The 26704-nt window shown below is 39.8% G+C and overlaps 1 protein-coding gene across 3 annotated transcripts in view; it reads right to left on the bottom strand.

Annotated features, from left to right (window-relative positions):
- Positions 1-26704, bottom strand: part of LOC122559523 (zinc finger protein 800-like) — a 116146-nt gene that overhangs the window by 14107 nt on the left and 75335 nt on the right. For all 3 annotated transcript variants that reach the window (XM_043709125.1, XM_043709124.1, XM_043709126.1), the window contains 3 exons: positions 15222-15336; positions 13891-13986; positions 12374-12517 (listed from right to left, as the gene is read on the bottom strand). In XM_043709125.1, coding sequence (XP_043565060.1) covers positions 12374-12517; positions 13891-13986; positions 15222-15336 — 355 coding nt within the window. The remainder of the gene's footprint in view (positions 1-12373; positions 12518-13890; positions 13987-15221; positions 15337-26704) is intronic.

Genomic DNA, 26704 nt, shown 5'->3' with positions numbered 1-26704 from the left:
GATGGGGCCAGGGGTTAAAGAGAGATGTGCTTGGCAAGTTTTTCACACAAAAGGGTGGTGAGTACCTGGAATGCACTGTCAGAAAAGGTGGTGGAAACATATACAATAGCAGTATTCAAGAAACACCTGGATGAATACATGAATAGGCAGGGAAGACAGGGATAGGGATCCTGTAAGAGAAGACAGTTTTATTATGGAAGGGCAAAACGTGTTATGCAGGCTTGGAGGGCCGAAAGGCCTGTTTCTGTGCTGTACTGTTCTTTGGTCTTTGACTTGCAGACTGGATTATTTGGTTTAAATCTGCATTGGTTCAACAAAGTTGTGGAAATCTAGGATCACAGCTTTGGAAGGATTCAAGGAAATGCCCTCCCAGCTCATGAAACAGAAGTTAGATGAATACAGATGAATAGGGAAGGAAAATTTATCTTTCTTCTCCCCAAGAAATGGTAAAGTGATGGCATTCCTGACTAAATAGGCTTCTATTTTGCAATGCATTTTGAAATCTTTCACGTGCTGTTATAGTCAGCTTAGTTTGTTTTAATTAAATTTTCTTTGCATAATAAATGGTTTCACAGTCAAACCCAGATCCATAGCCTTGTGCGATCATGTTTCACTAAAAGACCACTACATTAAACTACAAAAACAAAATGACCTATCAAGCTAGATTTCATTCTGGTATCTAATATATCTGGGAGTAACTTCAACTGGGATCATAATTCTCTGCATGTGTGTTATCAAAGAACTGAAAGAACAATTCATCCAGTGATCTGATCTAGACTGGTGATACAGAAGTGTTTGTGAATTTTTATCCACCCCCATCAATAATAATCGTCTTATCCATTTTTCTCCATGTCTGATTGTGTGCATGGGAATTTAAAAGGGTTAAGTTCTAATTTGTATAGTCATAAATTAGAAATTGAATTTCTTTTTTTAAAAAAAGCCATTGGTTAGGAAAATCAGTTTGGTTACAATGCAACATGCTGACGTGTTAATGACAAAAACCTGGTCTATAATTTTAACAGAACCTAAATCAGACAGGCAAATTTGGCATTTTGGTACTTTAGTTAAATATTCACATTTGTGGCTTCTCCGAGGACAGTGGGTCACAACATCGGTAGAACAAGCAAGTCTCCCAAGCAAGTCATGACAGAGTTAGAAACAAAAGTTCACAATAAAAATGAAATCCATAAAAATGGTTTCTGTCTTTCAGGTGATGAGGTCTCGACAATCACCAGCCTCTGACAGAAAACTGTATTCTCGAAATTCTGTGAATTACTTTACATCAATGGTTCTTGGTAATTGGCCACTAAGGGAAATTAGCCCTTCTATTCACTGATTCCAAGTTTCTTTTAGTTCTGTAAACCTCAATTGAATCTCCCCTCAACCCAAGCTAATCTAACCTTTTCCTCATCACTAAAATTCTCTCTTCCTGGCAAGCTCCTCACCAATCTCCAGTGTATTCTCTCTAGCCTGATCAATTCATTTCTGTAATCCCGGTGATTAGATCTGAGTTTTTTGGACAGAGCTGCAGTGCACGTGGAGCAGACAAATCATACCAACAGCGAGTCACTGTCATTAGGGAGCAGAACAAGAAGCTCGCATAAAATCTAACCTTCTGTATATATTCTGTGACTGGCAGCACAAAGTAATTCTACAGCCAAAACATTCCACTGCAGACTAAATCCCACATGTATGGTGATCAAGCTGATTTATATATTATTGTGCTTTCTCCATGTGCAATTAAATCCCAATCCTAGCTTTGTAATTTTGTTTGTTTGTTATCTGTCATGCAATACTTTTTTCCACCTTTCTACATTTTTTTCAAAATATATATTAGAACACTCCTTGGGTATCTGAATCAGCTCTGCTTTTCCCTGCAGTAACGGTGATGGAACCTCTGACTTCCCCCACCCCTGCTCCTCATAATTAATATGGAACTGAGAGTTTGAATACAAAGTGAAGGAGTAACAGAAAAAGAAAATAATTTGAAAATAGAGAACTACTACAGGAAATTAAGTTTAATGCAAATGATCAAGAATAAAATATGATCAATGACAGTGCGTGAACTAGGCTGGAAGTGACAGGGAAGTGACTATACAATGATTTCGTCCAATCAGAAAGTGCAACAATTAATAAAGCAACAAAAATTCTGAGCTCTATTATGAATGGTGGTCATACTAAAGCTATATAATGCTTTGGTCAGAATTTCTGGTACTTCATTCAATGATCACGGGGGCACAAGAAAATATCCAAGTCCTAGAAATGCTGCTGAGAAAGGCAACATTATTGGCCTCTACAGTCAAAGCGCTATTAGGAGAGAGGATTCTCAGTAAGGCAGACATTAATGCCTGCTCAAGAAACAAAGCTATTTCAAAGATCACCTCAGATATTTAGTGAAATAGGAAACAGGATGAGTATTAATTCAGTTAAACTTGCAACTGTAGGATAAGGGAGCACAAATGTAACATATACCAACTGTTAAGAGATAAGTGCAGGACTGATGGGAGAAGCCATTTTTCTGTCTGGCGTAGTTTTCTTAATCAGGTACTAAAAAGATAACTATGTTGTTGTGAAGTGATGAAAACTGTACACTTTCACAACTGATTTTAGTTATATGTGGTGAGTGTATATCCTTTCACTAATCTGTGTGGTGACCACCTAAGGCCAACTTCGAAACAAAGTATTGTGAGAGTCTGTTACAGCACTTTCAGATCCTGAAGTAATTGATAAGGACCCACCTAACAGGAGCAAAAGTACATATTTCTCAAGTACCCACCCCCTCCACATCTAAATGATTAGTAACAGATTGTAAATAGTTGATGACCAAGCACGGATTCTTTTGGAACTCTACTAGTTATAGTTTTTCAACCTGAAAACGATCTATTTTCTGAACCTGAAAACCAACTCTGTCTACTGTTAGTTAGTACTTCTCTAACCTTGCCAGTATATCACCACAAGCTCTTATCTTGTGCAGTAACCTTTTACATGACACCTTATCTATGTCTTTTAGAAATCTAAACACACATCTAGTGGCATTCCTTTCTCCACCCTGCTTGTTATATGCTCAAAGAGTTCTACTAGATTTGTTAAACACAATTGGTCTTTCAGAGAAATGAAGCTGACTCTGCCTGATTTCATTATGATTTTCTAAATTCACTATTACTACCTCCTTCATTCTGGGTTTGACAATTCTTCAATGATAACAGATGAGAGATGAATCGACCTATAGTTGCCCTTCTTAGAATTTTCCATTAGTTTTTTTCTCCTCCCGAACATGCAGGGACTTTGCCATAATCTAGGGAATTTTGCAAGGTTGCAGTCAAAGCATGTACCATCTCAGCAGCCGAGGACATCAGACAGGACTCCATTAATTTCTTGAAATACTTTTTCTCCAGTGATGCACTTGCACTTATTCTGTACCTAATCACAAACTCAGGGTGGCTGAAAGAATGCCACAATCAAGGAGTTACTTCTGAAGTAACAAAAACCCATGGCCTTTTATGCCTTTGACAACACTGAAATCAAATTGCAGGGGCCAAAATCATAAGATTTACATTTTATTGTCAGGTCTACTCAAGTACAGAAGCACAGTGAAAAGTGTACAGTGTCGCCACACATAATGCCATCTCAGGAACTTATGTATAAAAAAAGCTTAGGTACAAAGTAATAAAAGAAACAAGAGGAAACACAATGAAGGAACTGTTCATCAGTTTTCCACTGATGTCAAACGAAGGAGGAATATTTGGTAAAACAGAATCCCCTCCAGTTACGTAAACAATATCATGGAATCCACAACCTCCACATGAACAGTCCACCACAATCGCAAGTAAATGCGTCTGATAACAGAAAATACCCACCAGCAATTGTTGCAGTCCCTCAGGTCTGCGCACTTTTTTTTAAACTTAAGGCAAGAATCAGGGCTCGCACCTGAATCAAACAATGCATCTCATGGCACATAAAAAAAGAGTCTGCAGCCATAAAAGAGAAGTGGTGAACATTTGACGAATGGAAGTTTGCACTTGCTCACATTCAAATGGAAAAGTATATCCTTTGGGCATTCTGCGTGAACATCTACAAATTTGAATCCTTCCCTGTGGTTTTTAACCTAAACTAATGTACCTACAAGGAAATAACGTATCCTGCACAAGATGAACTGAATGTCATAAATGCAGTAATTATGTGATTAGGTATTAATTAAGCAGGTGCACTTTGGACAATGTTCCCGAACTGCACCAGCAGTAAATATTTCCAATGTATTATCCCGCTGGGTTAAGATTAACAGTTTTCTTTTGTTCCTTTGTTTCTTAATAAAATGCAAATGATATGAATATGTAACTTGACTCATATGAACATGTGAAAAACAGCTGGGCCATCAATAGTCCTTACACTGACAATAACTGGATCACCTTGACCATCTCCTAGGCTCTCTACAGTCATACCTGGAGGGGGAATTTTTTTTTTCCAGAGAAAAATCCAGGAATGATGAGGGAAGAAACATTCTGCCAAATATTTTTCTGTTTTCCTCAGACAATCAAAAATCAGCAGCTGAGATCAAGGGAGGGCAGCAAAGGATAGTTTTAACCCCTCCGAAGAGCTAAAGAGAAGATGAAAATATTTTATATTCTCAAATTGGACCTTAATCTGATGAAATACAGTTTTAAATGAGGCAGCTCAGGAGCAGGCAATCAATCAGCTCTTAGGATATGGGTGAATAATTAAAATCTTCTAAAGAAATTAAAAATTCAACTGCAACAGAATTATTACTTAAAACCTGAAGATTAGGATTCTCATAGTTTGACAATCCCAAAAGTCAAAACAAGACAAGGCCAAATCCACAAGCTATGTCCCTTCACTACATTGCTGATAGTCCAAATGCTTCTGGCCAGTCTCCTTTGTCCAACATAGCTACTCTTAGCCAGAAGGTCCAGATTCAAGCCCCATCAACTCCAGAGATGTGTCATAACACATTCTGAATGAGTTAATTAGAAATAATTGGAAATTAGTGAACCTCTGGAATCCCACACATCCCCAATATCATTGTGATCACTTCCATCAGAACATGTTGAAAATTTTTATTTCCATGTTTCTCCTCAGAGTCTGACCATACTCCTCAACCAACCCAAGTAAACACTCAAGTCAATGACTGACTTTATTCAGACATTGTTCTAATATTTGTTCCTATTTAAGCTTGAAGTTAAAGCACCAGGGAACCTGGCAGAGTACCAATGGTTCCAATGCAGAACTGGCATACTGATTAAAGGAACAGTCTTCCTGAAGGTTTTGCAATATTTGAACTTCATTTGCCAAACATTTTTCCACTCTAAGTTTATCAATATCATCTCGAAATTTGTTGCCATCCTCAGGGTCGACTATGTCTCAATTTGGTATCACCCTTTAAATTAGGGATTTTGTTTTTGATTCCAAAGTCCAAATTGTTAAATGCAAATTCTGAACAGCTGTGGTCATATTAAATATATGAAGGCTAGTTACGTAAAAACTCTGAGAAAGTGAGGACTCCGGATGCTAGAGAGTCAACGTTGACAAAGCTTGGTGCTGGAAAAGGCACAACAGGTTAGGTAGCTTCTGAGGAGCAAGGGAGTTGATGTTTCAGGCATAACCCTTCAGGACAAAAAGCTCTGACTGTGGCCTCAAGTGCTGGCAAATGGGACTAGATTAGTTTGGGATATCTGGTCAGCATGGACAAAGTGGATCGAAGGGTCTGTTTCCATGCTGTATATCTCTATCACCACTGGAATAATCCGATTAAAGCATTCCTCAACTTCTGAAGTCATGCTAAACTCAAAATGTTAACTTTGTATTTCAAGAAAGGATACACTGGCATTGGAGGCAGTTCCAAAGCAATTCAGCAGTCGGACTCCTCGGATGAAGGAGTTGACTTATCAGCAATGGCTAACAGATTAGACTTCATTCATTAGAGTTTAGAAGAATAAAGGAGATAACAATCGAAACATACAAGATTTGAGGCAGCTTCACAATGTTGTTGAGAAGACTTTCCCTCTTCTGGGAATGACGAAGGAGGACACTCATTTAAGAGGGAGATGAAAAGGATCTTTTTTCTCCCAGAGGACAGTCAACATCTGGAATTCTCTAGCTCAAAGTTTTACAAGTTAGGTCACTGAAAACATTCAAAGAGAAGCTAGATGAACTCTAGAAAGAGGAGTTGAGTGCTTTAAGGAGTTGGTATAAGAGGAGAGCCATGAGCTTATTGAATGGGATTGAGGGGGTGACAGAACCCAGGGCCCAAATGGCCTATTACTGTTCCGATTTCTTCTATTCAATATTCTTATCACTTGGATCAGTCAGCAGAGTTAATTTCTTTGTAATTCAATGAAGTGTCATTGAGTCAGTGGCAGCATACACCTCAAATCAGAAGTTTATAGGTTTAAAGATCCAAAGAACGGAGCACATAATCTATGCTGACACTCCTGCACAGTTCTGAGAGAGTGTGTTGCATTGTTCAAGGTGCCACCTTGCTAAGAGGCATTAAACTGAGACAACGCTGAATTAATTCCAAATGAGAGGACCAAAAAAGAGCAATGGAGGTAATCCAGCCCAGGCCAACATTTATCCCTTAATCAAAATGACTAAAACTGATGATCTGGTTACTATCATCATATCACTGTTTACGGGAGTTTGGAATGTACAAACAGGCTGCATTTCAACAGTGGCTACCTCAAAAATTACCTCAAATTACTGCAATGTTTTCAGGCCACACATTAGAGCAATCTCAGCCAATGGACAGTGCTGCAAATTTTTCAAAGGTAACTATCACCTGCTATGAATGCAGCAGAGAAAAAAAATGTTATCAGTTGCATTGCAGTGTTCATGTTCAAGGCACAATCAATGACACCATGTCACCATTCATACACCTCATGTAATAACCAGTCATTAAGATTGAAGTGGAACATAACCAATAGACAAACCAATTCTATAACTGAACATTATTTTTTTTTTAAAAAAGAGAAGTTCCATGACACTTTCAGGGAAATTCAAAGATTTTACAATTGTTCCAATCAGACTCCGTGCAGTCATGAAAAAAAAATTATGCTACTCATCTCCGACAAATATTTATCACTTTTGGTCATTTTGCACAGCTTTACACCTTACATCAGGTTTTAACAAAATATGTACCTTCTGTTGCAGCTTCCAGCTATATTCCTGCTCTAATTCAGGTCTTCTCACTACATGCACCTTTGCTGCACATGCCTACTAATCAATGTACTTAGTAAGTTTTGAGAATTAGTAATGTCACTAACCTGTTCGCTGTCACTGATTTGGAATGTATGTGACATGACTTTCTTTCAGATCCTTATTCGTTTTGATGCCAATCTTACTAATCATAAATGGCACTTTTAATATTTACACATTGCCAAAAGCTTTAGATATAAAACATTATTGCAACTAGGTGCTTACAGTCTTGTACCCTCTAGGGATCCATTAATTCCACAGGCAATGTCAATGCCAAAAGTCATTTCACATTAAGGGCACCAAATTGTGATGGATTGCAGTATCCAGGGGTTCCTTTATTGCAGAAGTGTAAATACAGCTTGGTGCAACTCAACAACTGTATCACCCCTTTGAGTGGGATGGCAGTACCTATAATTGGTTGAGAGGGCAACAGTTCTTTATGATACTGTGCCACACTATTTTCATAGATCCACTTGGCCAAATACCTTCAAAAACAGTCAGCATCAAGTTTCAGGTCTTAGTTGACCATCACTCTCATTGAATGAGGCAGTCCTAAGCTGGAGGGCTCTATGCAGCAGACAACACAGCTCTGCATCTGCCTTTCGACTGACTCAGAACTAGAGAAGTAATCCTCTGCAGTTACTGCTGGACAACTGCTTTCCAAACTATAGTGGCATCTTACTAACCAAGATACATTGGCAAGCCTAAAGATGCCTTTGATTTATTTAAAATCCAAGGTGTACTCATCAGACTTGGAAGTCTTTCAGTAGCAATCTTTGGACATATTGTCTGGTTACTGTTGGGAAGGAGCTGCTTCCTTGCATTGACTAACTGCCAAAACATGTCACGGTGAACGTTATGCACAAGAATGGGTATGCAGGTATGCAGCACTGTTTGGAAATGATTTTTAGGGTAATCTAAATAAATATACCAGAATAAAATGAATTGAGGATGGATGATGATGATGGAACATGACATAATCCTAGTTGCAGCACATATTAGGGGCAAAGAAATTTCACCAGATGGAACTATTACATCCACATACAAGTTTGATGACAACTAGTTAGACAGTGATGTTCAAGAGTAAACTGATAGGATGGTAATGGGCTGGATTGGATTTGTCCTGCTTTTTATGCACTGGGCAATTTTCCACATTGTAAGATCGATGCCTGTGTGGTATCTGTACTGAAACAGCTTGGCTAGGGAAACAGCAAGTTCTGCAGTACAAGTCTTCAGTACTATTGCCGAAATGGTCTCAGAGCCCATAGCCTTTGCAGTATGCAGTGGTATTGAGTGTCTCCAACCATGTCTTGCTATCACATGGAGTGAATTGAATTAACTGAAGACTGGTGTCATAATGCTGGGGACCACTGGAAGAGACCAAGATGGATCATCCACTCGGCAGTTCTGGCTGAAAGGCTGCTGCTAATGCTTCAGCCTTACCTTTTGCACTGACGTGTTGCCCTCTTCCATCATTGGGGACGGGGATCTTTGTGAAGCTGCTTCCTCCTCCAGTGAGTTGTTTAATAGTGTCCCACCATTCACAATGGAATGTGGCCAGACTGCAGAGCTTAAATTTGATCCGTTGTGGGATCACTTAGCTCTGTCTATCACTTGCTGCTTTTGCTATTTGGAATGGTAGTCCAGATTAATGCCTCATTTTCAGGTACGCTCCTGGCATGCCCTCCTGCACTTTCTGTTGAACCAGGGTTGAGTGGGAGATATGGCAGGGCCATGAGGGTGCAGATTGTGTGATATGTTCTCAATATCCCCGTCTAGCCTTTCAGCACTTTGCCGCTTCAAATGCACTGTGAAGGCTCACAGTACATCTGTTTCACCTTACACTTTAGTGCAGACACAAGACAGACAGCTGATCATGCTGGTCATCAGTCAAGGGGCTGGACTTGTTGATGAAAGGCACAGTTAAACAAACATCGATCTCAGACCTACAGCAGGGGTCAGCTGCCTATGTGGGATATACAGTGAACATACCCTAAACAACTGGACACATCGGAAAATTGAAGAGGAGTAGTCCTTGGTGGGGTAGCAGAGGGCTGTCAGTCAAGGGCAGCATCCACAGACAGACCATGGGCTTGGCCACAGTGTTTGTCCACTTGAGTCAGTCATGGTCATGGGTCCATTTCAGTACAATTCTGTGAAGTGAGCCACTGTCAGTCCTATAAGACAGTGGGCATCACCAGGTTGGTTACTGCCCACTTCTATTGGCTTGATTTCTGTTAATCTTTTGGTCGCTTCAACTAAAAGTTATGTTCGGCATCATGTGAAGGCCTTCCTCACTGTGATTTTCAGTGAACAACAATGAAATACGTGTCTCCAGTCAGCACTGGTACAGCGTACCAGCAACTTAAAAAAAAAATCTGAGATTTGGAACGTGGCTACAGACTTAATGTGGTGTGCAGCCTAGTTCTTGAACAACAATTGGGCTGGGACTGTGCAGTTGTCTGTACAAGGCAGTACCAGACAATGCCACCTCAGTACAGTGAGAAACACCAGATGACTGCTGTGCCATTATGTTGACAATGAAGGGCAATTCCAGACTGCCAACACACTTGACTGAGTGCATGGCTGGGCTTCCAGAACAGAGTTGCAAAATTGATGACTGTCTTTTGCATTCTTCCAATTACAGTGAGTGATACAATCAATCAGTTTAGCAGTGGGCTACCATAGTGGTGGAGTAGGTAGTTAAGGAGGAGGTGAGTTTGTGATATAGTGCAAACAAAATTTGCTCAGCCTTGCAGAGACAGACTCTGTGAAACTTTTAAAATAACATACTGCTGGAAAAAAATGTAAGATTCATCCCAAATTTACGCAATTTAATTTTAGCAAGCTTTGAAGAAAAATCTTCAAAAGAAACAACTAGGAGCCATTGATCTGTCAGGAAAAACAAGAATCCATACAGTAAGCAGATTCTTCTTTAAATAAAGACTCTAACAAGTGAGACACTGAACATGAAAAGGCTGCAACAGACAACACTAATTAGCAGCTGATTGAGTCCTGTCACTAAGAATCGTAAAGCACATGGCAGGCTGTTGGAGTAACAGCTATAAAATCCCACGAAACAACAGAAATACAATTCAACTCCAACTGCTGTCCCTTGACACGTTCTTCAGTCAAGGGACAGCCCGTATGCAAAACTGCCAGATCCGATAAAGTTACAATGTGTTTAACAACTTACTATAAAACACAAGGTATACTCAATCAAGAACACTTATTACCACTTTCTTAATTACCACATTTCAAAGAAAGTGAAAGCAGCCCAGAACATCAGAGTATCTGAAAATTACAGTTTCTGAGTAGCCCATGTAGAATTATCATGGCCAATATATTAAGTTGTGCTGTTCCTGAAATACTTTGCACATGTAGCAGCAATCCCTAATCAACTCACATGATATAGGCACCAGTAATATACAGTAATGGTTTTGACATTGTATTACCATCAGATTTCCACGCAGCTGCTCACAACACACATGGTGTGCTGTTTTAAAATAACAACGGCACAAGGTATTCCTAATAAAATAGGGCAGAAATAGACAGCCCTTGGAACTGGGCGCATTTCAGAGGTTTATAGATTATTGGCTGGAATGGATGGGTTGTCTCAAGTGGGAAAGTATCTGCTGGTGTTTAGAAAACATGAGCTGACTTGACTGAAGCATACAAGATCTGGATGGGTCGTGAAGATAAGAGACGAAGGGCATGTATCCTTCTGAAAAGGAAAATCTAGAACCAGGAGTTACTGTTTAAGCTGAAGGGGTCACTTATTTGAAACAGATGAGGAACTTTTTTGTTCATATATCTCAAGAAAATTTAGTACCCTGGAAAGGTAATAGCACAGTTTTTTAATATTTTTGAAGTAGCTATGGATAGATTCTTGGTAAGCAAGGGTTAAAGGATTATTGGGGTGGATCACATTGCTACCATTTTGGTAGCAAAAATAAGAAGGCAGAATCTGAATGACTATAAATTGAGAGAGGGGAATGTGTAATGACATCTGGGCCTCCACATAATCCAGTCACTTGAAGCCTTTTCATCACAACATGTTGAGATTATTATTCACCCCAAATTTGTTATATTATTTTGCATACACACTCCACATGGCTTTAGTTAATTTGGGAGGTAAGGATTCAAGTCCTTTATGCCAAACACCAGGGGCAGGGCAGGTGGTGGCTTGGGTATAGGAACATTAAAGTGCGCTAGAATAAATTAAAACCCATTAGCACTGCATTATAGAAAACAGTTTTAAGCTTCATTTTTTCTAATAGTTTATTGATATCAACACATTTATAGCCTTGTCACTAGGCATATTTAGCACGCTTCCACTGAGATGGTATAAATAGATCACCACAATGGTCTTTCAACTTTAGAATCTTGGTTCAGACCAAGACCAAACTAAAGGAATAAATATCCACTGGCTGTCACAATCCAAAATCTAATCGTTTGTGCTGCTTAAATTCAATGTTCAATGTTCAGTCTGCAAAGGCACACAGCAAGATAATGTTAATTTGAAATGTCACAGAAAGAAGATAAAGTTGAAGCTAAAGAATTGCTTGTAGGAAAAATGGAAAACATGACAACACTTCCAACAGTATATTGCTCCCTTGGTATTGCACTAGAGTGTCGACAGAGGATGGACTTGAACCTAAATGTGCTGCTTCAGTGGCAAGTGTGCTGCCGAATGAGGTCCTTCCTTTCCTTTCATGGAGATAGTAAAGAGGGTGGATTGGGGGTACAGACTGACAAAGAGGCTGGATCAGCGAGTGAGGGTGGGGGTGATCAGCACTCAGGCATTTGGCAAAGGCAAGCTACCAAATCTCAAACACTAAAACATTAATCTGGCCACTGCTTAGCATGTAGCATTAGGAATCTTTAGTAAAAAGTGAGGATTTCTCTGGCCAGTCACCATCCACAGGACATCGGATTTAACAGCCGAACTAAAGTTAAAACTCTAGGTCTTAAAGTCGACAACAGGATTCATCATCAGCAAGCCCAGATCCATGCTGGTTTTCAGGCACAGCCAGGGACAAAAGGAATAAGTACAAGAGAACAGAAGTGTGAAGAGTTACTGGGTTTGAAACTAGGCACTTCAAGCTCTTTGCAATAATAAGCAAATCATGTCTCTGGGACAAAGGAATAATTAGAAACTTACGTTCATCCATCTTTAGGCTTGGGAAGCAGTAGAACTCCTTATGTGTAATAAGGTTGGGCAATCCTCGGAATAGACTTCGACACAATTTGCATTCAAAGATGGTGTCTACCTCTTTCAGCAAAATATGTTTTAGTTGTGTGGTTCCTGCGTGCATAACATATCACACATATTCAATACACAAGTCCCAAATAAAGGTTATTCTAATTAGATATTCGTGATCACAGTTATTCATTTCTTCCTACAATTTTGTCAAAACTCTGCACGAATTAAAACAAATTTGCAGCCGACTTGAATTAGTTATTGTGTTAAAAAACACAAAATTAAACACTGCATAGAATACAGGTAAGGCAGTCAAAATGTAAAATAAAATGGGGTTTTCACTGCATTGGCTTAGATGATATCAGCTTGCAATAAAATATTATCTTCTTAAAATAACTATAAACATTTAAAATAAGTCTATGTGCGTAGGGAGACTATGAGCAGTGAAGGAAGTGATACAAATAAAAGTAAGCATTCAACTACATGGCATTGCACACAGTGTTAATTTTCAAGGTCTATTCATGTCACAGGGAATAACAGGACCTCAAATACACAAGGTCCTACAAGAGTAATGCTGCAATCGATCTTGCCATTCTTGCTTTTAGGGGAGACAGCGCTAATAAAAAAAGGTTCAAAATTGTGTAATCCCTATTCACCAATCGTCACAGCCTTCTGGGTGTTAAATGCTAGACAATCACCCCTGAGAATGTATGTTAGAAACTCAAAGCTGCAAATTTGGTGTTTTTGATAGTGCTTATCAAAAGCTTGTTATGTTGAGCTGACCAGATCTCTGCAATTATTCAAACCTGAAATATGGTAGAATGATAAAGTTTTTTTTCTCCATGTCCATGCTTAAAAAAGGACTGGCTTCATTTTACAAAAGTGCCATAATAACCATTTTCTTTTTAAATGCAGTTTATTAGATACTCTTATCAGTCTGTACTGAACATGGTCTTAAGCTTTTCCCATTTTGAATTATAGATCACACCATACAGATATTGAAAGAGCAGAATGTAAACATCATTCGAAGTCCTGTTGTCAAGAAATGATATTTAATTCATGCAGTCACCATTCCCATAAATACAAATTGCAAATAATGAGAAAGTGACAGAATTAGGAATGAAATACACCTTTTGAGTCGTTATGGTAACTTAATTTGTCAGTTCTTATATTAAGATAAGTAAACCTCGAGATATCTCAATTTCACAGAATGCAAAAAGATCTGTAATTTGCTTGATTAAAAAGGTATTCCAAAAGGAGTAGTCATTGCAATTACAATATCACTCACTGGAATGTGATCAATTCTATCTGACTTCACTTATTCTTTGTTTTAACACCATTAAAGAAAATAGGCAAAATTATTTTCTTCAATTAAATTTTTAATAGCTTTGTCATATCAGTCAATTATGCAAGTCCAGACTCATTATACTCTGCGGTATAATTTTCACAAGAGCTCTCAGTGAACTGTAACTCTGTACCTGTCCGAAAACACTCAATGATTTGCTGAATTCCTGATTTCGAAGTTGGAAGTTGTTGCTGCAATAGAGGTGGGTCTCCTGGCTCCTGAATGTACGCTGTAAAGTTAATACAAAATAAAAAAGGGCAAAGTGACACTGGGACAAATGAAATTGGTTGTCATGTATTGAATATGGCACATGGGATCAAATCTACCTCACAGCAAAGATAAAACTACACTAATCAATATATAGTATAGTATGTAGCAAACTTGTTCATGCATTTATTCAAAATTCCTTTGTCCATGTTTATTAAAAGCTGTTTGTACCAGATTTCTTCCTTTCGTTAAACAGGTAGAAGAACTTGCTGCAAACCTGATATCACATTTACACGGTTGTTTATCACGGAGCACAATTACACCCAAGTAATTGTTCAACTTTAAATGCACAAAGATTACGAAAATAGCACAAGGCTAATTAGATAACCCACAGTGCTGTACGCAGTAAATTTGAAACCATGCTGCTTCATAATGACAGCAATGTAATACGATGCAACGCAAAATGCTGCACATTGCAGCTAGAGTGAAACATTTCAAGCTGAACTGTTTCTTTAAGGCCATAAAATATATAAACGCTGTCAGTACACTCAGCTGGAGGCCAACTAGAGAAAATTGCTATTTGCTTATGGAAAGTGCAAATTGTTAAGTGCTTAGAAATTTCTACCTCCAACTCAAGATGACCACAGAGAGTGAAAGGACTGAATTTTGAATTCTTTAAGCACTCACATCGGTGGTATTTAAGATATTTCTACTAGTGAATAATACACTTCTGCTTGTTATCAGATGTGCCTCTCTTGCTCATGCTAAGGTGTTTAATTTTAAATGGAAGCAAACAATTTGTATCAAATAAACAATAACCCAGCAAGCTGTTGTAATAAAAGCAGCAAATGCTGGATGGAGAACAGAACAAGAAAGCAATACAGATGAAGAGGAAGTATTGTAATATTTGGACACAGCAGCGGATCTAAACTACTTCTGCAGTTAATGCAAATGACATAAAACAAGAAAGGAAAAGCATTTGGGTCAGTCTCTCTCACAGCAGTGCCATTGCTAGTCATCAATGGCAAAGACAGGACTGCACTACATGCCCTGGAACTATGTCCTAGATGGGTCTCCACCAGGATGGACATCGGTACATCATGAATTTCATGCTGAACTGCTGCCAGTTTCTGCAGCACATTAGAAAGGCAGGAAGAACAGCATAACTTGGATGATACTAAACATGGAGTACATAGCAATCTGCATTAGTTCTTTAAACAAATTGCAAAGCTGCAAAGTGAAGACATTTCAACGTACCTGGTTCACAGCAGCCATGGTGGTGGTGGTCTGTCTGGCAACACTTGTCCCTCAGCAGCGCCTTTTGAATTCGTGGCCTACTTTCTTCCAAGTCAGTTTCATTCCGACTATTATACTAGACAGACACAAAAGGTGAACAAACATTGCAAACCATGACTTTTTTTTCCCCCTCGCCCACATCTAGATATTCTAACACATTGCATTATTGTTCAAATTTGACACTGCCCAAAGTTCTGACTTTGGGAAAAGAAAGTTTTGGTTGACCCAAGTCACCAAGTAAGTAAACAAACGTTCAGCTGTGGAATTAAAACTGAACAATACCCTTTAAAAAAAGGGAAGAAATGAACCACAGGGCAGTCAAGGTGTATTTACTTCCTACAAGTGAGTTGTGATGGTATGAAATTTACGCTTGGAACAGTGGAAGATGCAGATTCAGCAGTAACTTATAAAAGGGGCTTACATAAGAACACAGGAGCTAGCAAGTTAGAACTAACGAAGTGAAAATGATAGACTTGGTAGACGAACATAAATTAATTCATACTGCTCTCATTTCCCAGATAATTAACCACATGGTCCACCATCTCAATTGTTCATCACGTTTTCAACTGGTGTTGAACAAACAAGAGAAAACAATAATTTAGATTTTGCTCCAAAATACAAAAGGTAGTCAAATGAAGGCATTTTATAACATTAGGAAGATGCACACAACAAAAGAATTTATATAAAAACTAGGGATTAGGACAGAAGTAGGCCATTTAGCCACTCAAGCCTGCACGCTATCCAACAAGATCATGGCTGATCTCATTGTGGTTTCAACTGCACATTCCCACTTTCCCCGATAACCTTAGGGTCCATTGATGGTCAATCTACCCACAACCTCCTCTCTGACCTATCACCATTACCCCCATCTCCATCCACCTATCACTCTCTCAGCTACCTTCACCCCCAGCCCCACTCCCCTCCCGTTTATCTCACCACCTCCTCAGCTCACAGCCTCATTCCTGTCGAAGGGCATTTGCCCGAAACGTCAATTCTCCTGCTCCCCAGATGCTGCCTGACCCGTGTGCTTTTCCAGCGCCACACGCTCAACTCCAGCATCTGCGGTCCTCACTTTCGCCTAACAATCTACATAACTCAGTCCTAAGAATAATCAATGGCCTGGTGTTCACTGCTCTCAAGCAAAAGTGTTCCACAGGTGCATAACTTTCTAAGAGAAAAAGATTTCTCCTCAACGCCATCTTAAATGAAAAACCTCCTCAGTTTTTATAGGACAAAGCAACAGGAGTGGGCCATTCGGCCCTTCAAGCCTACTCCACCATTCAACAAGAATATGGTTGTTTTGTGGCCTAACTCCACTTGCCTGCCTTGGGCCCATATCCCTCGATACCCTTGCTTAATAAAACATTTGTTCATCTCCGATTTCAATTTAGAAATTGAATTATCATCAATTGATATTTGTTCAAGATACCTACAAACCTCCACTGTTCTTTGAGTGTCAAAGTGCTTTCTAGCATCTCTCCCGAATGGCCTGGCACTAATTCTTAGACATAGCCTCCAGCTCTAGAATCTTCAACAGCTGAAATAGTTTATCTTTGTCTACCCGGCTTTGCTTTGTTGATATTCTGAAGACCTTGATTAGATCACCCCTGAACTTTCTAAATTTGGGAGCATAAAGGCCTAATTTATATAATCTCTTCTCATTAACTAAACCCCTGAAGTCCAGGTATCATCCTTGTAAGTGTGTGTCGAACTCCCTCCAGGAATAAAACATTCTTCCTAAGATGTGATGCCCAGGTCTGCTAACAGTCGTCTAAGTGGTGTCAAACTAGGGTTTTGTATAAATGCATCATAATATCAGCATCACTGTACTTCAGCCCTTTAGATATTAAGGCCAGAGTTCCGTTAGCTTTCTTGACTATTTTCTGCACCTGTTCATAGCATTTTAAAAAGTCACTTGAATCAGGAATGCAATGGAGGAAACTAGGAAACAGATATGCAAGAAAAAATAAGAGTAATAGATGCAAGAACTTTCTGCAGAATAAAATGCAGGCAGGAGTTTGGATGAGTTAATAGATTCATAGAATCCCTACAGTGTGGAAACAGGCCATTTGGCCCAACAACAACCCTCTGAAGAGTAACCCACTCAGACCCATTCCCCTACCCTATTACTCCCTATTTACTCCTAACTAATGCACCTAACCTACATATCCCTGAACACAATGGGCAATTTAGCATGGGCTATTCACCTGACCTACACATCTTTAGACTGTGGGAGGAAACCCACGCAGACACAGGAAGAATGTACAAACTCCACACAGTCCCCCACAGCTGGAATTGAACACAAGTGCCTGGTGCTGTGAGGCGACAGTTTGAATTATTTGTATTTGTAATAAACTGGTTATTATTTGTTACTTAAAGAAACATGACTAAATTGTTTCTAATATTAAACTATATACAATCTAAAACCTATACAATATTACCACTCTGGTTGAACTTAAATTTTGGGACCAGTGGAAGAACGGAACATCCCTCCAACCCTGACAGTAACAACATGGAAGTGGAATTTAAGATCATTGCAGCAACACCTTTTGTGGAGTGTTATCTCAGCTCAGGTGAATGGGAAGGCAAGTGCTTGTGATCTGGTTTAACTCGAGGTTGGCAGATGGATGTAACTGTTGGCAATGATACATATTGACAGCAGTAAACACAGATGCCTGGGTTTCATAGAGTTTTACAGCATGGAAACATACCCTTTGGTTCAACCCATCCACGCCGAGCAGATACCCCAACCCAATCCAGCCCTATTTGCCAGCACTTGGCCCACATCCCTCCAAACCCTTCCTACTCATATACCCATCCAGATGCCTTTTAAGTGCTGTAATTGTATCAACCTCCACCACTTCCTCTGGCAGCTCATTCCATACACATGACCAGCCTCTGCGTGATAAAGTTGCCCCTAAGGTCTCTTTTATATCTTTCCCCTCTCACCCTGAACCTATGCCCTCTAGTTCTGGACTCCCCTACCCCAGGGAAAAGACCTTGCCTGCTTATCCTATCCATGCCCCTCACTGGAGGGGCATGAAGCTCATTCAAAACTGACAATATAGCCCCAACCGAAGGGGAGTTAGTGAAGGCAGCGAAAGAGCTTGAGTTGGATGTCATCAGTGGAAGTCAATCCTCTTTCTTTGAATGATGTGACTAAAAGACATGGTGGCCCTTCATAGAACCTTGGGGTCTCCAGAGATAACAATGTGCTCACGTGGAAGAGATACTATTTGTTATGCTCTCATTTCATTGGATAGTTAAATATGAAACCGTGAGCTCTTTTAATCCCTGGTTTCTGCCAGCCAATTTTCTACCAATGCTAATATGTCACATCCTACACGATGAGCTTTTATTTTCCTCAAAAAAAACTTTTGGTGTGGCACCTTATTAAAGGCCTTCTGTAAATGTATTGGTTCATGGTGTCTGAAAATAAAAAAAGAGAAACTGTTTCCTGGTGCCTCTTACATGCTGGACTACCACAGCATTTCTGGCAGCACACCAGACGGGTGACCTAACACATAACCATCAACAGATTTATTTTTATTTATTTAAGGCACGTGGACATCACTGGCTAAGCCATCATTTATTCCTCATCCCTAATTGTCTTTGAGAAGGTGGTGGTGAGCTGTTTTGGTTTTCCACAGTGAAATATAATAGTCTAGTGGTTCCAACAGATAAGCTTTTGGCTCCTGATCAGGCAACTGCAATCAGGGATTGCCATGACTATTAATCCTGCCCCGTGTCAGAACTGCCAGTCCCCACTCTGGCTGCCAGAAAGTAACAGCTTTAGCTAACCTCCTCCCCCCACTCCAGGCACTACTCCAAGTAACAAATCCACGATCCCAGATTACGTTCCTTAATGGGTTGCAGGCAAAGTCTACCAACTGGAACGCAAGGAGCTGATCTCAAGTACTGTGCCATGGAATGAGATGAAAATAATCAGCTATTTTGAAGCCTCAAAGGTTCAGAATAGGCTTTGAAAGCTATATTAAAACGTAGTTTGAACATAAAGACAAAATTATTTTAATGCGACAAAATATCTCAAGCTATTCACTTTCGGTAAAGGCAAGGAATGTCTTTACAGATGGTTTACTACAGATAGCGGAGACAAATCTTGGCTACTTTACTCATCCTCACTCAAGTTACAACTTCCAGCAATTGTATCCTCAAAGTGACACATTGCATCCACAGTCCATCCCGAGCCTGCACTAATGGGAAAAATTTGATGTAATGTTATTTTCTTAAGCCTCTCTGATTTTGATGGCATATCCGCCCTTATAAAGGTCCCTACCTCCCTAACAGAAATTTTGATCGTGCATCTGTGATCAATTTCTATAACCTTTTCAAAGGTTTTAATGGGGTAAGGTGACAGTGGCAATGTAGGTTACAAGAACTCTTCACACAAAAGTAAAGCAAGAACATCACTGCAGTAAATGTCAGATGGTAGGGCATGAATGAAGAGGGGCTTAATTGTTATCAATTTGCAAGGTATTTTAAAAACACTGCACATAAATCAAGAAAACTATTCTACTGTGTCTCCATTTAACCCCGCATTTGGTTTTACTATTCTGATCCCAGCTGCTGATATTACTGTACAGGTCAGTTCCCAGAACAAAGTCTGGTTTCATATCGTACATGTCTTTTTTTTGTGTGTATTTAACATGGCAGCTAGTCACATATCTTCACAGGATGATGCAGGTTTTCTTCAAAATCATACGTTTTGTACACAAACTCAGAAATTAACTGAAATATCAAGTTATCTAAATGTAAAGCACAGCTGGACAGATCTTGCAGGCAAGTTTCAACATGTTTCTTGACACTCCGCATTACAGGTATTCAAATCCAGAGAAATTACTTCTCTTATCAAATCTGCAAGTGCTACTTAACGGATTCTCCCTGAAAACTGTGGAGCCTTCTCACATGACAACCCACTAAACTGAAAGCTTACACTTTCTCAGCAGATGCAGCTTTCTAACCAAACACATCAGGTTTGGAAGCTGCACAAACCAAACCTTACTACTGACGTAACTGTGCTTTCACTATACAACTCTGGAAAAACTCCTTTCTAGAAGAGAAACTCCATTTGCTTTTGATCAGGTCAGCTCTCCTCTAAATTGCCCTGAACACACACAATCTCTGGATCTTCTAAGCTAAAGTCAATCCTTGATTACTTTGAATTGAAAACAGACTAATGGTCTTTGAATGTATACCCCCTCCTGTTGTAAATCCCTTAGTATAAATATCGTATTCTATTAACACTTCGTGGGGTCAGTCACCTATTCTCAGATACATATTGGATTAGGCCACTGTTCCAGAATGACGATCTGACCCAGTTTTTCTTTCAAACAAAACCCTTCAAAGTAACCAATATACACATGCCACTATTTTGAAATCTCTACTCTAGAAATGATACTTATAAATTATGTCATGTCCCCAGCTGATGTTATTACAGGACAAGTCAGATCCATGATTGATATCCGGCTTAATAGATACTATTTGGTTTTGTCAAGGTGGTCCATTACTGAGTTAGAAGCAGACCATTTTGCAAATTTTGTTCTAGAACAGCAAAACAAATTTATTAAGCAAAATAAATGAAAACAAAATAGAATAAACCAACCTCTTAACCTATAATACAAAAATGTAGTATAAATCATCCCATTAAACCAATTAAATAATTAACAACTAAACAAATTAAAATAACATCTCTTGTAAACAAAAATTCAGCAGCAGCCCTTCTACCATATTCACACCAGAATTCCTTTCCCAAACACATTAGGTTTAAAATAACTGACTTGACCTTCTAAACTCAAAGTCAATAGCTTCATCTTGGAGTCAACATAAATTTGGTCTTAAATATACATTTGATTTGATTTATTATTGTCACATTCACTGAGATACAGTGAAAAGTCTTGTTTTGTGTGCTACCAAGACAAATCATACCTTACATAAGTACATCACTGTAAAAGAACAAAATGTCGAATATTGGGTTACAGTTACAGAGAAGGTGCAGAGAAAGATCAAGTTTAATATACAAGAGATCCATTCATAAGTCTGACAACAGTGGGGAAGAAACTGTTCCTGAATCTGGTTTTCAAACATTTGGATCTTCTGTCCAGTGGAGGAGGGTGGAAGAGAGTTTTACCAGGGTGGGAGGAGTGTTTGATTATGTTGGCTGCTTTCTTAAGACAGCAGGAAGCATTGGTGTGGTCAATGGAAGGCATTTTCCTCCCCTTCTCAGGAACACTGTCTTATGTGTGCAGTTATATACAAAGTCTTTATTGTAATGCCCTACTCAAAGTAAACAAACAAAAAAGGTCTCTCTAAGTTCTAGGTGCTTCAATTAAGTCTTTAAAAACCTATCAATTCATAAATTTCTAATAGAAACCTTTACGTACAATTGTCAACCTTGTTAGGTCATTAAATCCTGAAGTCATGTCAAAATAGCCCTCAAACAGTTAAATTGGGACATAAATGTTAATTTATAAACTTGAGACATCCAGAAAACCCATTTGTTAAGAACTCACAATTCAAAACTCAAACTCAAAATACATGGACAAAAATCAGACAATTTATATCACAGCTAAACATCTTTTATCACAGTTAGAAAGACAGGTGATGGAGTTAATGTAGAGAGCTAGCATTTTGTGTATAGTCCACAATGCCTATTCAATTTAGGAGCTAGGATCTCTCCCTCCTGCAGATTAATTTGCAAATGGAAGCCAAGTGCAAGAACTGCAAGGAAGTCCTATTCTCTGGCCATCTTCTTTTGGATTATGAAACAGACGAAATAGCAGATGTAGGCCACTTGGCCTCTCAATTTTTTTTCTGCTGTGTAGGCCTCTAACATCTGTAAATGGCAGTGGCTTTCAGAAATGTAAGCCAATGCATTGGGCAAGTCAAATCGGTGTGCCCACAGATCCTTGCCATCCAATAAGACTTTGGCTGATCTGTTTGTGTTTTGAATTTCACATTCCTTCCTTGCCCCATCAATTTCATTGACCAACAAAAATCTGTCTACCACTTCCTTAAAAATATTCAGTGACTGGCCTCCGGTGCTTACCAAAGCTGAGTTCCAAACTCTCATACAAATAAAAATAAATTTTAAAATAGCCAGCAAAATAAATCCTCATTTCGGTCCTAAAAGGACAACCCCAATTTTAAAACTGTTTCCCTGCCCCCCAAAGTTCTGACCTCAACAGCAAGAGTCCAACACTACATCTTTACAATCAAGTCACTCCTCACTCTTCTTAGCCCAGTCTGTTCAAAATATCCTCATACATCAACCCTCTAATTCCACATATCAATCCAGTTAACCTCCTCTGAAGTTTCATCAACACACCAATACCCTAAATAACTGAAAGAGAACATCCTTATGTTTTGGTTTCAATTCTTCTCGCAATAAAAGACAGCATTCTATTAGCCATCTTAATTACTTGCTGTACCTGCATACTAAATATTTGTGACTCATGCAGTTGGACACCTAGATCCCTCTGTAACTTGGAGCTCATAGCTCATCTACACTTAAATCATACACTGCTTCTATTGTTCTTCCAGCCAAAATGAATAACTTTGTCCATATTATACTCTATCTGCCAGAATTTTGTCCACGTATTCAACTCATTCTATAATCCAGAAAGTGACTTCAATAACTTCAAAATCTTTATGACAGATGTGAATTTGATTACCGTGCCTCATCTAAGTAATTGATATAAATTGTAAGAAATTGATGCCACAGCACAGACCCCTGCGAACCCCACCTGTCACATCTTGCCAGTCAGAAAAAAAAACTATTTATGCATACTCTGTTTTCTGACATCGAGCCAATCTTCTACCTGCTATAAGTCATTCTCGATATCGCGAGCTTTTATTTTCCAAAATAACCTGTGATGTAGCACCTTAAATGTCTTCTAGAAATGCCAGTGCATCCATCATAAACCTGAATGCTAATATTGATAATTTGCAAAATCTCTGACGGTTATGGCCCCAAGTGTTTGTAATGCACTCAAATTAATGATTTGGTACCGATATTGGTCCAGATCTTCCCAACAGAAACAAACAAACAAAGTCATTGCTACAACGCAGCCTGGCATGTGTCACAGGACCAAAGTCTCATTGCGCCAGCCACCTGGGACTTGCTTTACTTTCCATCTCCAATCCTCTGAAATGTCTACAATTTTGAGTGAGAGTCGTAGAGGTCAAAAGATTTACTTTGTATTACTCATTTCTTCAGGGTGTGTGAGCCGCGCGGGCTGAGTCAGCATTTGGTGCCAATTCCCCAAACGCATTCGAGATGGTGGCCTTTTTAAACCGTTCTAGCCCAGTGTGTGTTAAGCTCTGACTGACTTACTGAATAGTTACCCAAGAAAGGATAGAGGGATTAAAACCATCTCCAACAACCTCCCCCCAATGGCCTGACCCACTATCCTTAAACGGATTCACCACACCAAACCCCTTGGCCTGTCCAAACCCCCCTCCTTCAATTATTTATTGCCATCCCACACATCATCTCCATACCTGCCACCATACACCTTCACCACGCGTCCATCATGTTATTCCCTGATCTACTCATCCACCACCCAACCCTTTCGCCCTTTTGCCTTCACTGTCACTTCTCAAAACCTTTGGACCTCTGGAATAAGGCAGTTACTGCTGCATAAATAGCAGCGTGATTTGACCGCCAAAGTGGTTACTGTGCTGTGCCGAGCTGAAATACTCCCAGGCGTGCTTTATGCTTCCTCAGGGGGCAAACCAGAAGTTTGGGCAAGCAATGCGGAGCTCTGAAGCAGTTTATGCTTAAAAAGGAGTGAAGTGGCGAACACCATTCCTCAGAAAATATGGTCCCATCATTCCATTTAAAAATTTAAAAAAAGCAACAGGATGGTGCAGTGAGTTAGGATGAGACTTTTACTTCTGCATGTCTGCTAGAACTATGGCATTTTCTTTCTGATTTCAAAGGGTTCAGCCTCAATTCCCAGTCGCAGATCATCCAACAATGTAAAACTGTCACAAATGTGCCATTAATGGGCAAAGCTCCCTGGAGCATCGGAGGCTGAGGGGTGACCGTATAGAGGTTTACAAAATTATGATTATGAGGGACATGGATAGGGTAAACAGACAAAGTCTTCTCTGGGGTCGGGGAGTCCAAAACTAGAGGGCATAGGTTTAGGGTAAGAGGGGAAAGATAAAAAAGAGACCTAAGGGGCAACTTTTTCCACAGAGGGTGGTACAGGTATGGAATGAGCTGCCAGAGGAAGTGGTGGAGGCTGGTACCATTGCAACATTTAAGAGGCATTTGGATGGATATATGAATAGGAAGGGTTTGGAGGGATGTGGGCTGGGTGCTGGCAGGTGGGACAAGAATGGGTTGGGATATCTGGTCGGCATGGACGGGTTGGACCGAAGGGTTTGTTCCCATGCTGTACATCTCTGATTCAATGACTCTAAGAGATGCAGAAAAGCCGATACAGCAGGAGACACTCTTCTGAAACTTAGGCTTTGAGGTGTGCTGTTTGGGCATGACAGAGTTCCTCACATTAAATATCGGCGTTGCCTGTAATTACCAACTGTTTCTAAAATGAAAGAGATTCAAACCCCCAGCAGTATCATTCTTAATCTTGATTAGCATACAAATGTTTTGAAAATTACAAAAATGAGAATGCAAAAGCCAGACTCAAAGTGTAATCCAAGATGAAGGACGGGAAAAATTTCTGGCTGTAACAGCTGCTCTTTGTTTGAGGTATTTTAAGTGCTGGAGGTGATTTCCTCAAATTCCAGGAGCATCAATTACTGTTGTATATGCTGTTGCATTGTTTTGGAACTTTGGAAAAAAAAAGTCAAAACAACAGCAATTTTAAACGGGAGATGAACAGACAAAGGAAGCACATGGTGAGGTCAGTGCAGGAGAGAGAAAGAAAGAAACTGACACTGCCTTTGCTGTTTGAATTCATGTATCGCTGGACATCGGAATGCAGATGGGAAAATTAACAAACAGTGAAATTCACAACTGACCTTGGAGGAACTGTTGGGTGAAGTTCACAGCACAGAAGCAGATAAGTATATTGTTGTTTTAAGTGTGTGACCTACAGCAGGTCTGCAGTAGTGGGTAGAGTGGGTTCTTTCTTGATTATATGTTTTGGAGATATGTCTCTTGATTAAACTTAAAATATAAGCCATAACTATTCATTTAACCTGGGGCAGTGTTTGTAGAGGAATAAGCCGGTGTTTTTTTCTGGGTCTGTAGATTGTGAAGAAGCAAAAATGGCCTTTAGTAGAGTGAAATGTGCTTCTTGTCAGATGTGGGAGTTTAAAGAGAATTTAAGGATTACGGCGGATTATATCTGCCATAAATGCTGTTGGTGCGAATTTTATCAGATCGAATGGATTGGTTGGAGAGACAGTTAGAAGCAATGAGGAATTTGCAACAACAACAGTATGTGATGGATAGCAGTTATAGGAATGGGGGAAAAGTCTCAGATACAGTCACATAGATGGGTTAACTCCTGGAAAGGTAAGAGATAGGCAGCTAGTGCAGGAGTCTTCTGTGGCTATACCCATTTCAAACAGGTATGCTGTTTTGGAAAATGTAGGGGGGCGGGGGCGGAAATACAATCTCAGGGGAACGTAGCACAAACAGCCAAGTTTCTGGTATTGAGACTGGCTCTATTGCAATGAGGAGTACATCGGGTTACAAGAAATCAATTATGTTAGGGGATTATCTAGTCAGAGATATAGACAGACGTTTCTGTGGCCAGCAGTAAAAAATCAGAATGGTGTGTTGCTTGCCTGGTGCCAGGATCAAGGATGCCTCAGAGGGTGCAGAACGTTCTCACGGGGGAGAGGGGCCAGCAAGAGGTCATTGTCCACATTGGAACCAACGATATAGGAAGGGAAAAAGGTTGAGAGAGTCTGAAGGGAGATTACAGAGTTAGGCAGGAATTTAAAAAAGGACACCTTCGTGAGTAGGGGGTAATACCTGGATTACTCCCGGTGCTATGAGCTAGTGAGGGCAGGAATAGGAGGACAGCGCAGATGAATGCATGGCTGAGGAGCTGGTGTATGGAAGAATGATTCACATTTTTGGATCACTGGAATCTCTTTTGGGGTACAAGTGACCTGTACAAGAAGGATGGTTTGCACCTAAATTGCAATGGGACTAATATGGCAGGGAAATTTGCTGGTGCTGCTCAGGAGGATTTAAACTAGTAAGGTGAGGGGGTGGGACCCAGGGAGATAGTGAGGAAAGAGATCAATCTGAGACTCGTACAGTTGAGAACAGAAGTGAGTCAAACAGTCAGGGCAGACAGGGACGAGGTAGGACTACAATTAAACTGCATTTATTTCAATGCAAGGGGCCTAACAGGGAAGGCAGATGAACTCAGGGCATGGTTAGGAACACGGGACTGGGATATCATAGTAATTACAGAAACATGGCTCAGGGA

The sequence above is a fragment of the Chiloscyllium plagiosum genome, chromosome 19, assembly GCF_004010195.1.
Source record: "Chiloscyllium plagiosum isolate BGI_BamShark_2017 chromosome 19, ASM401019v2, whole genome shotgun sequence".
In the NCBI taxonomy this organism is placed as follows: Eukaryota; Metazoa; Chordata; class Chondrichthyes; order Orectolobiformes; family Hemiscylliidae; genus Chiloscyllium; species Chiloscyllium plagiosum.
Note: the sequence above shows the minus strand (reverse complement) of the source record. Positions and strands in the feature narration are given on the sequence as shown.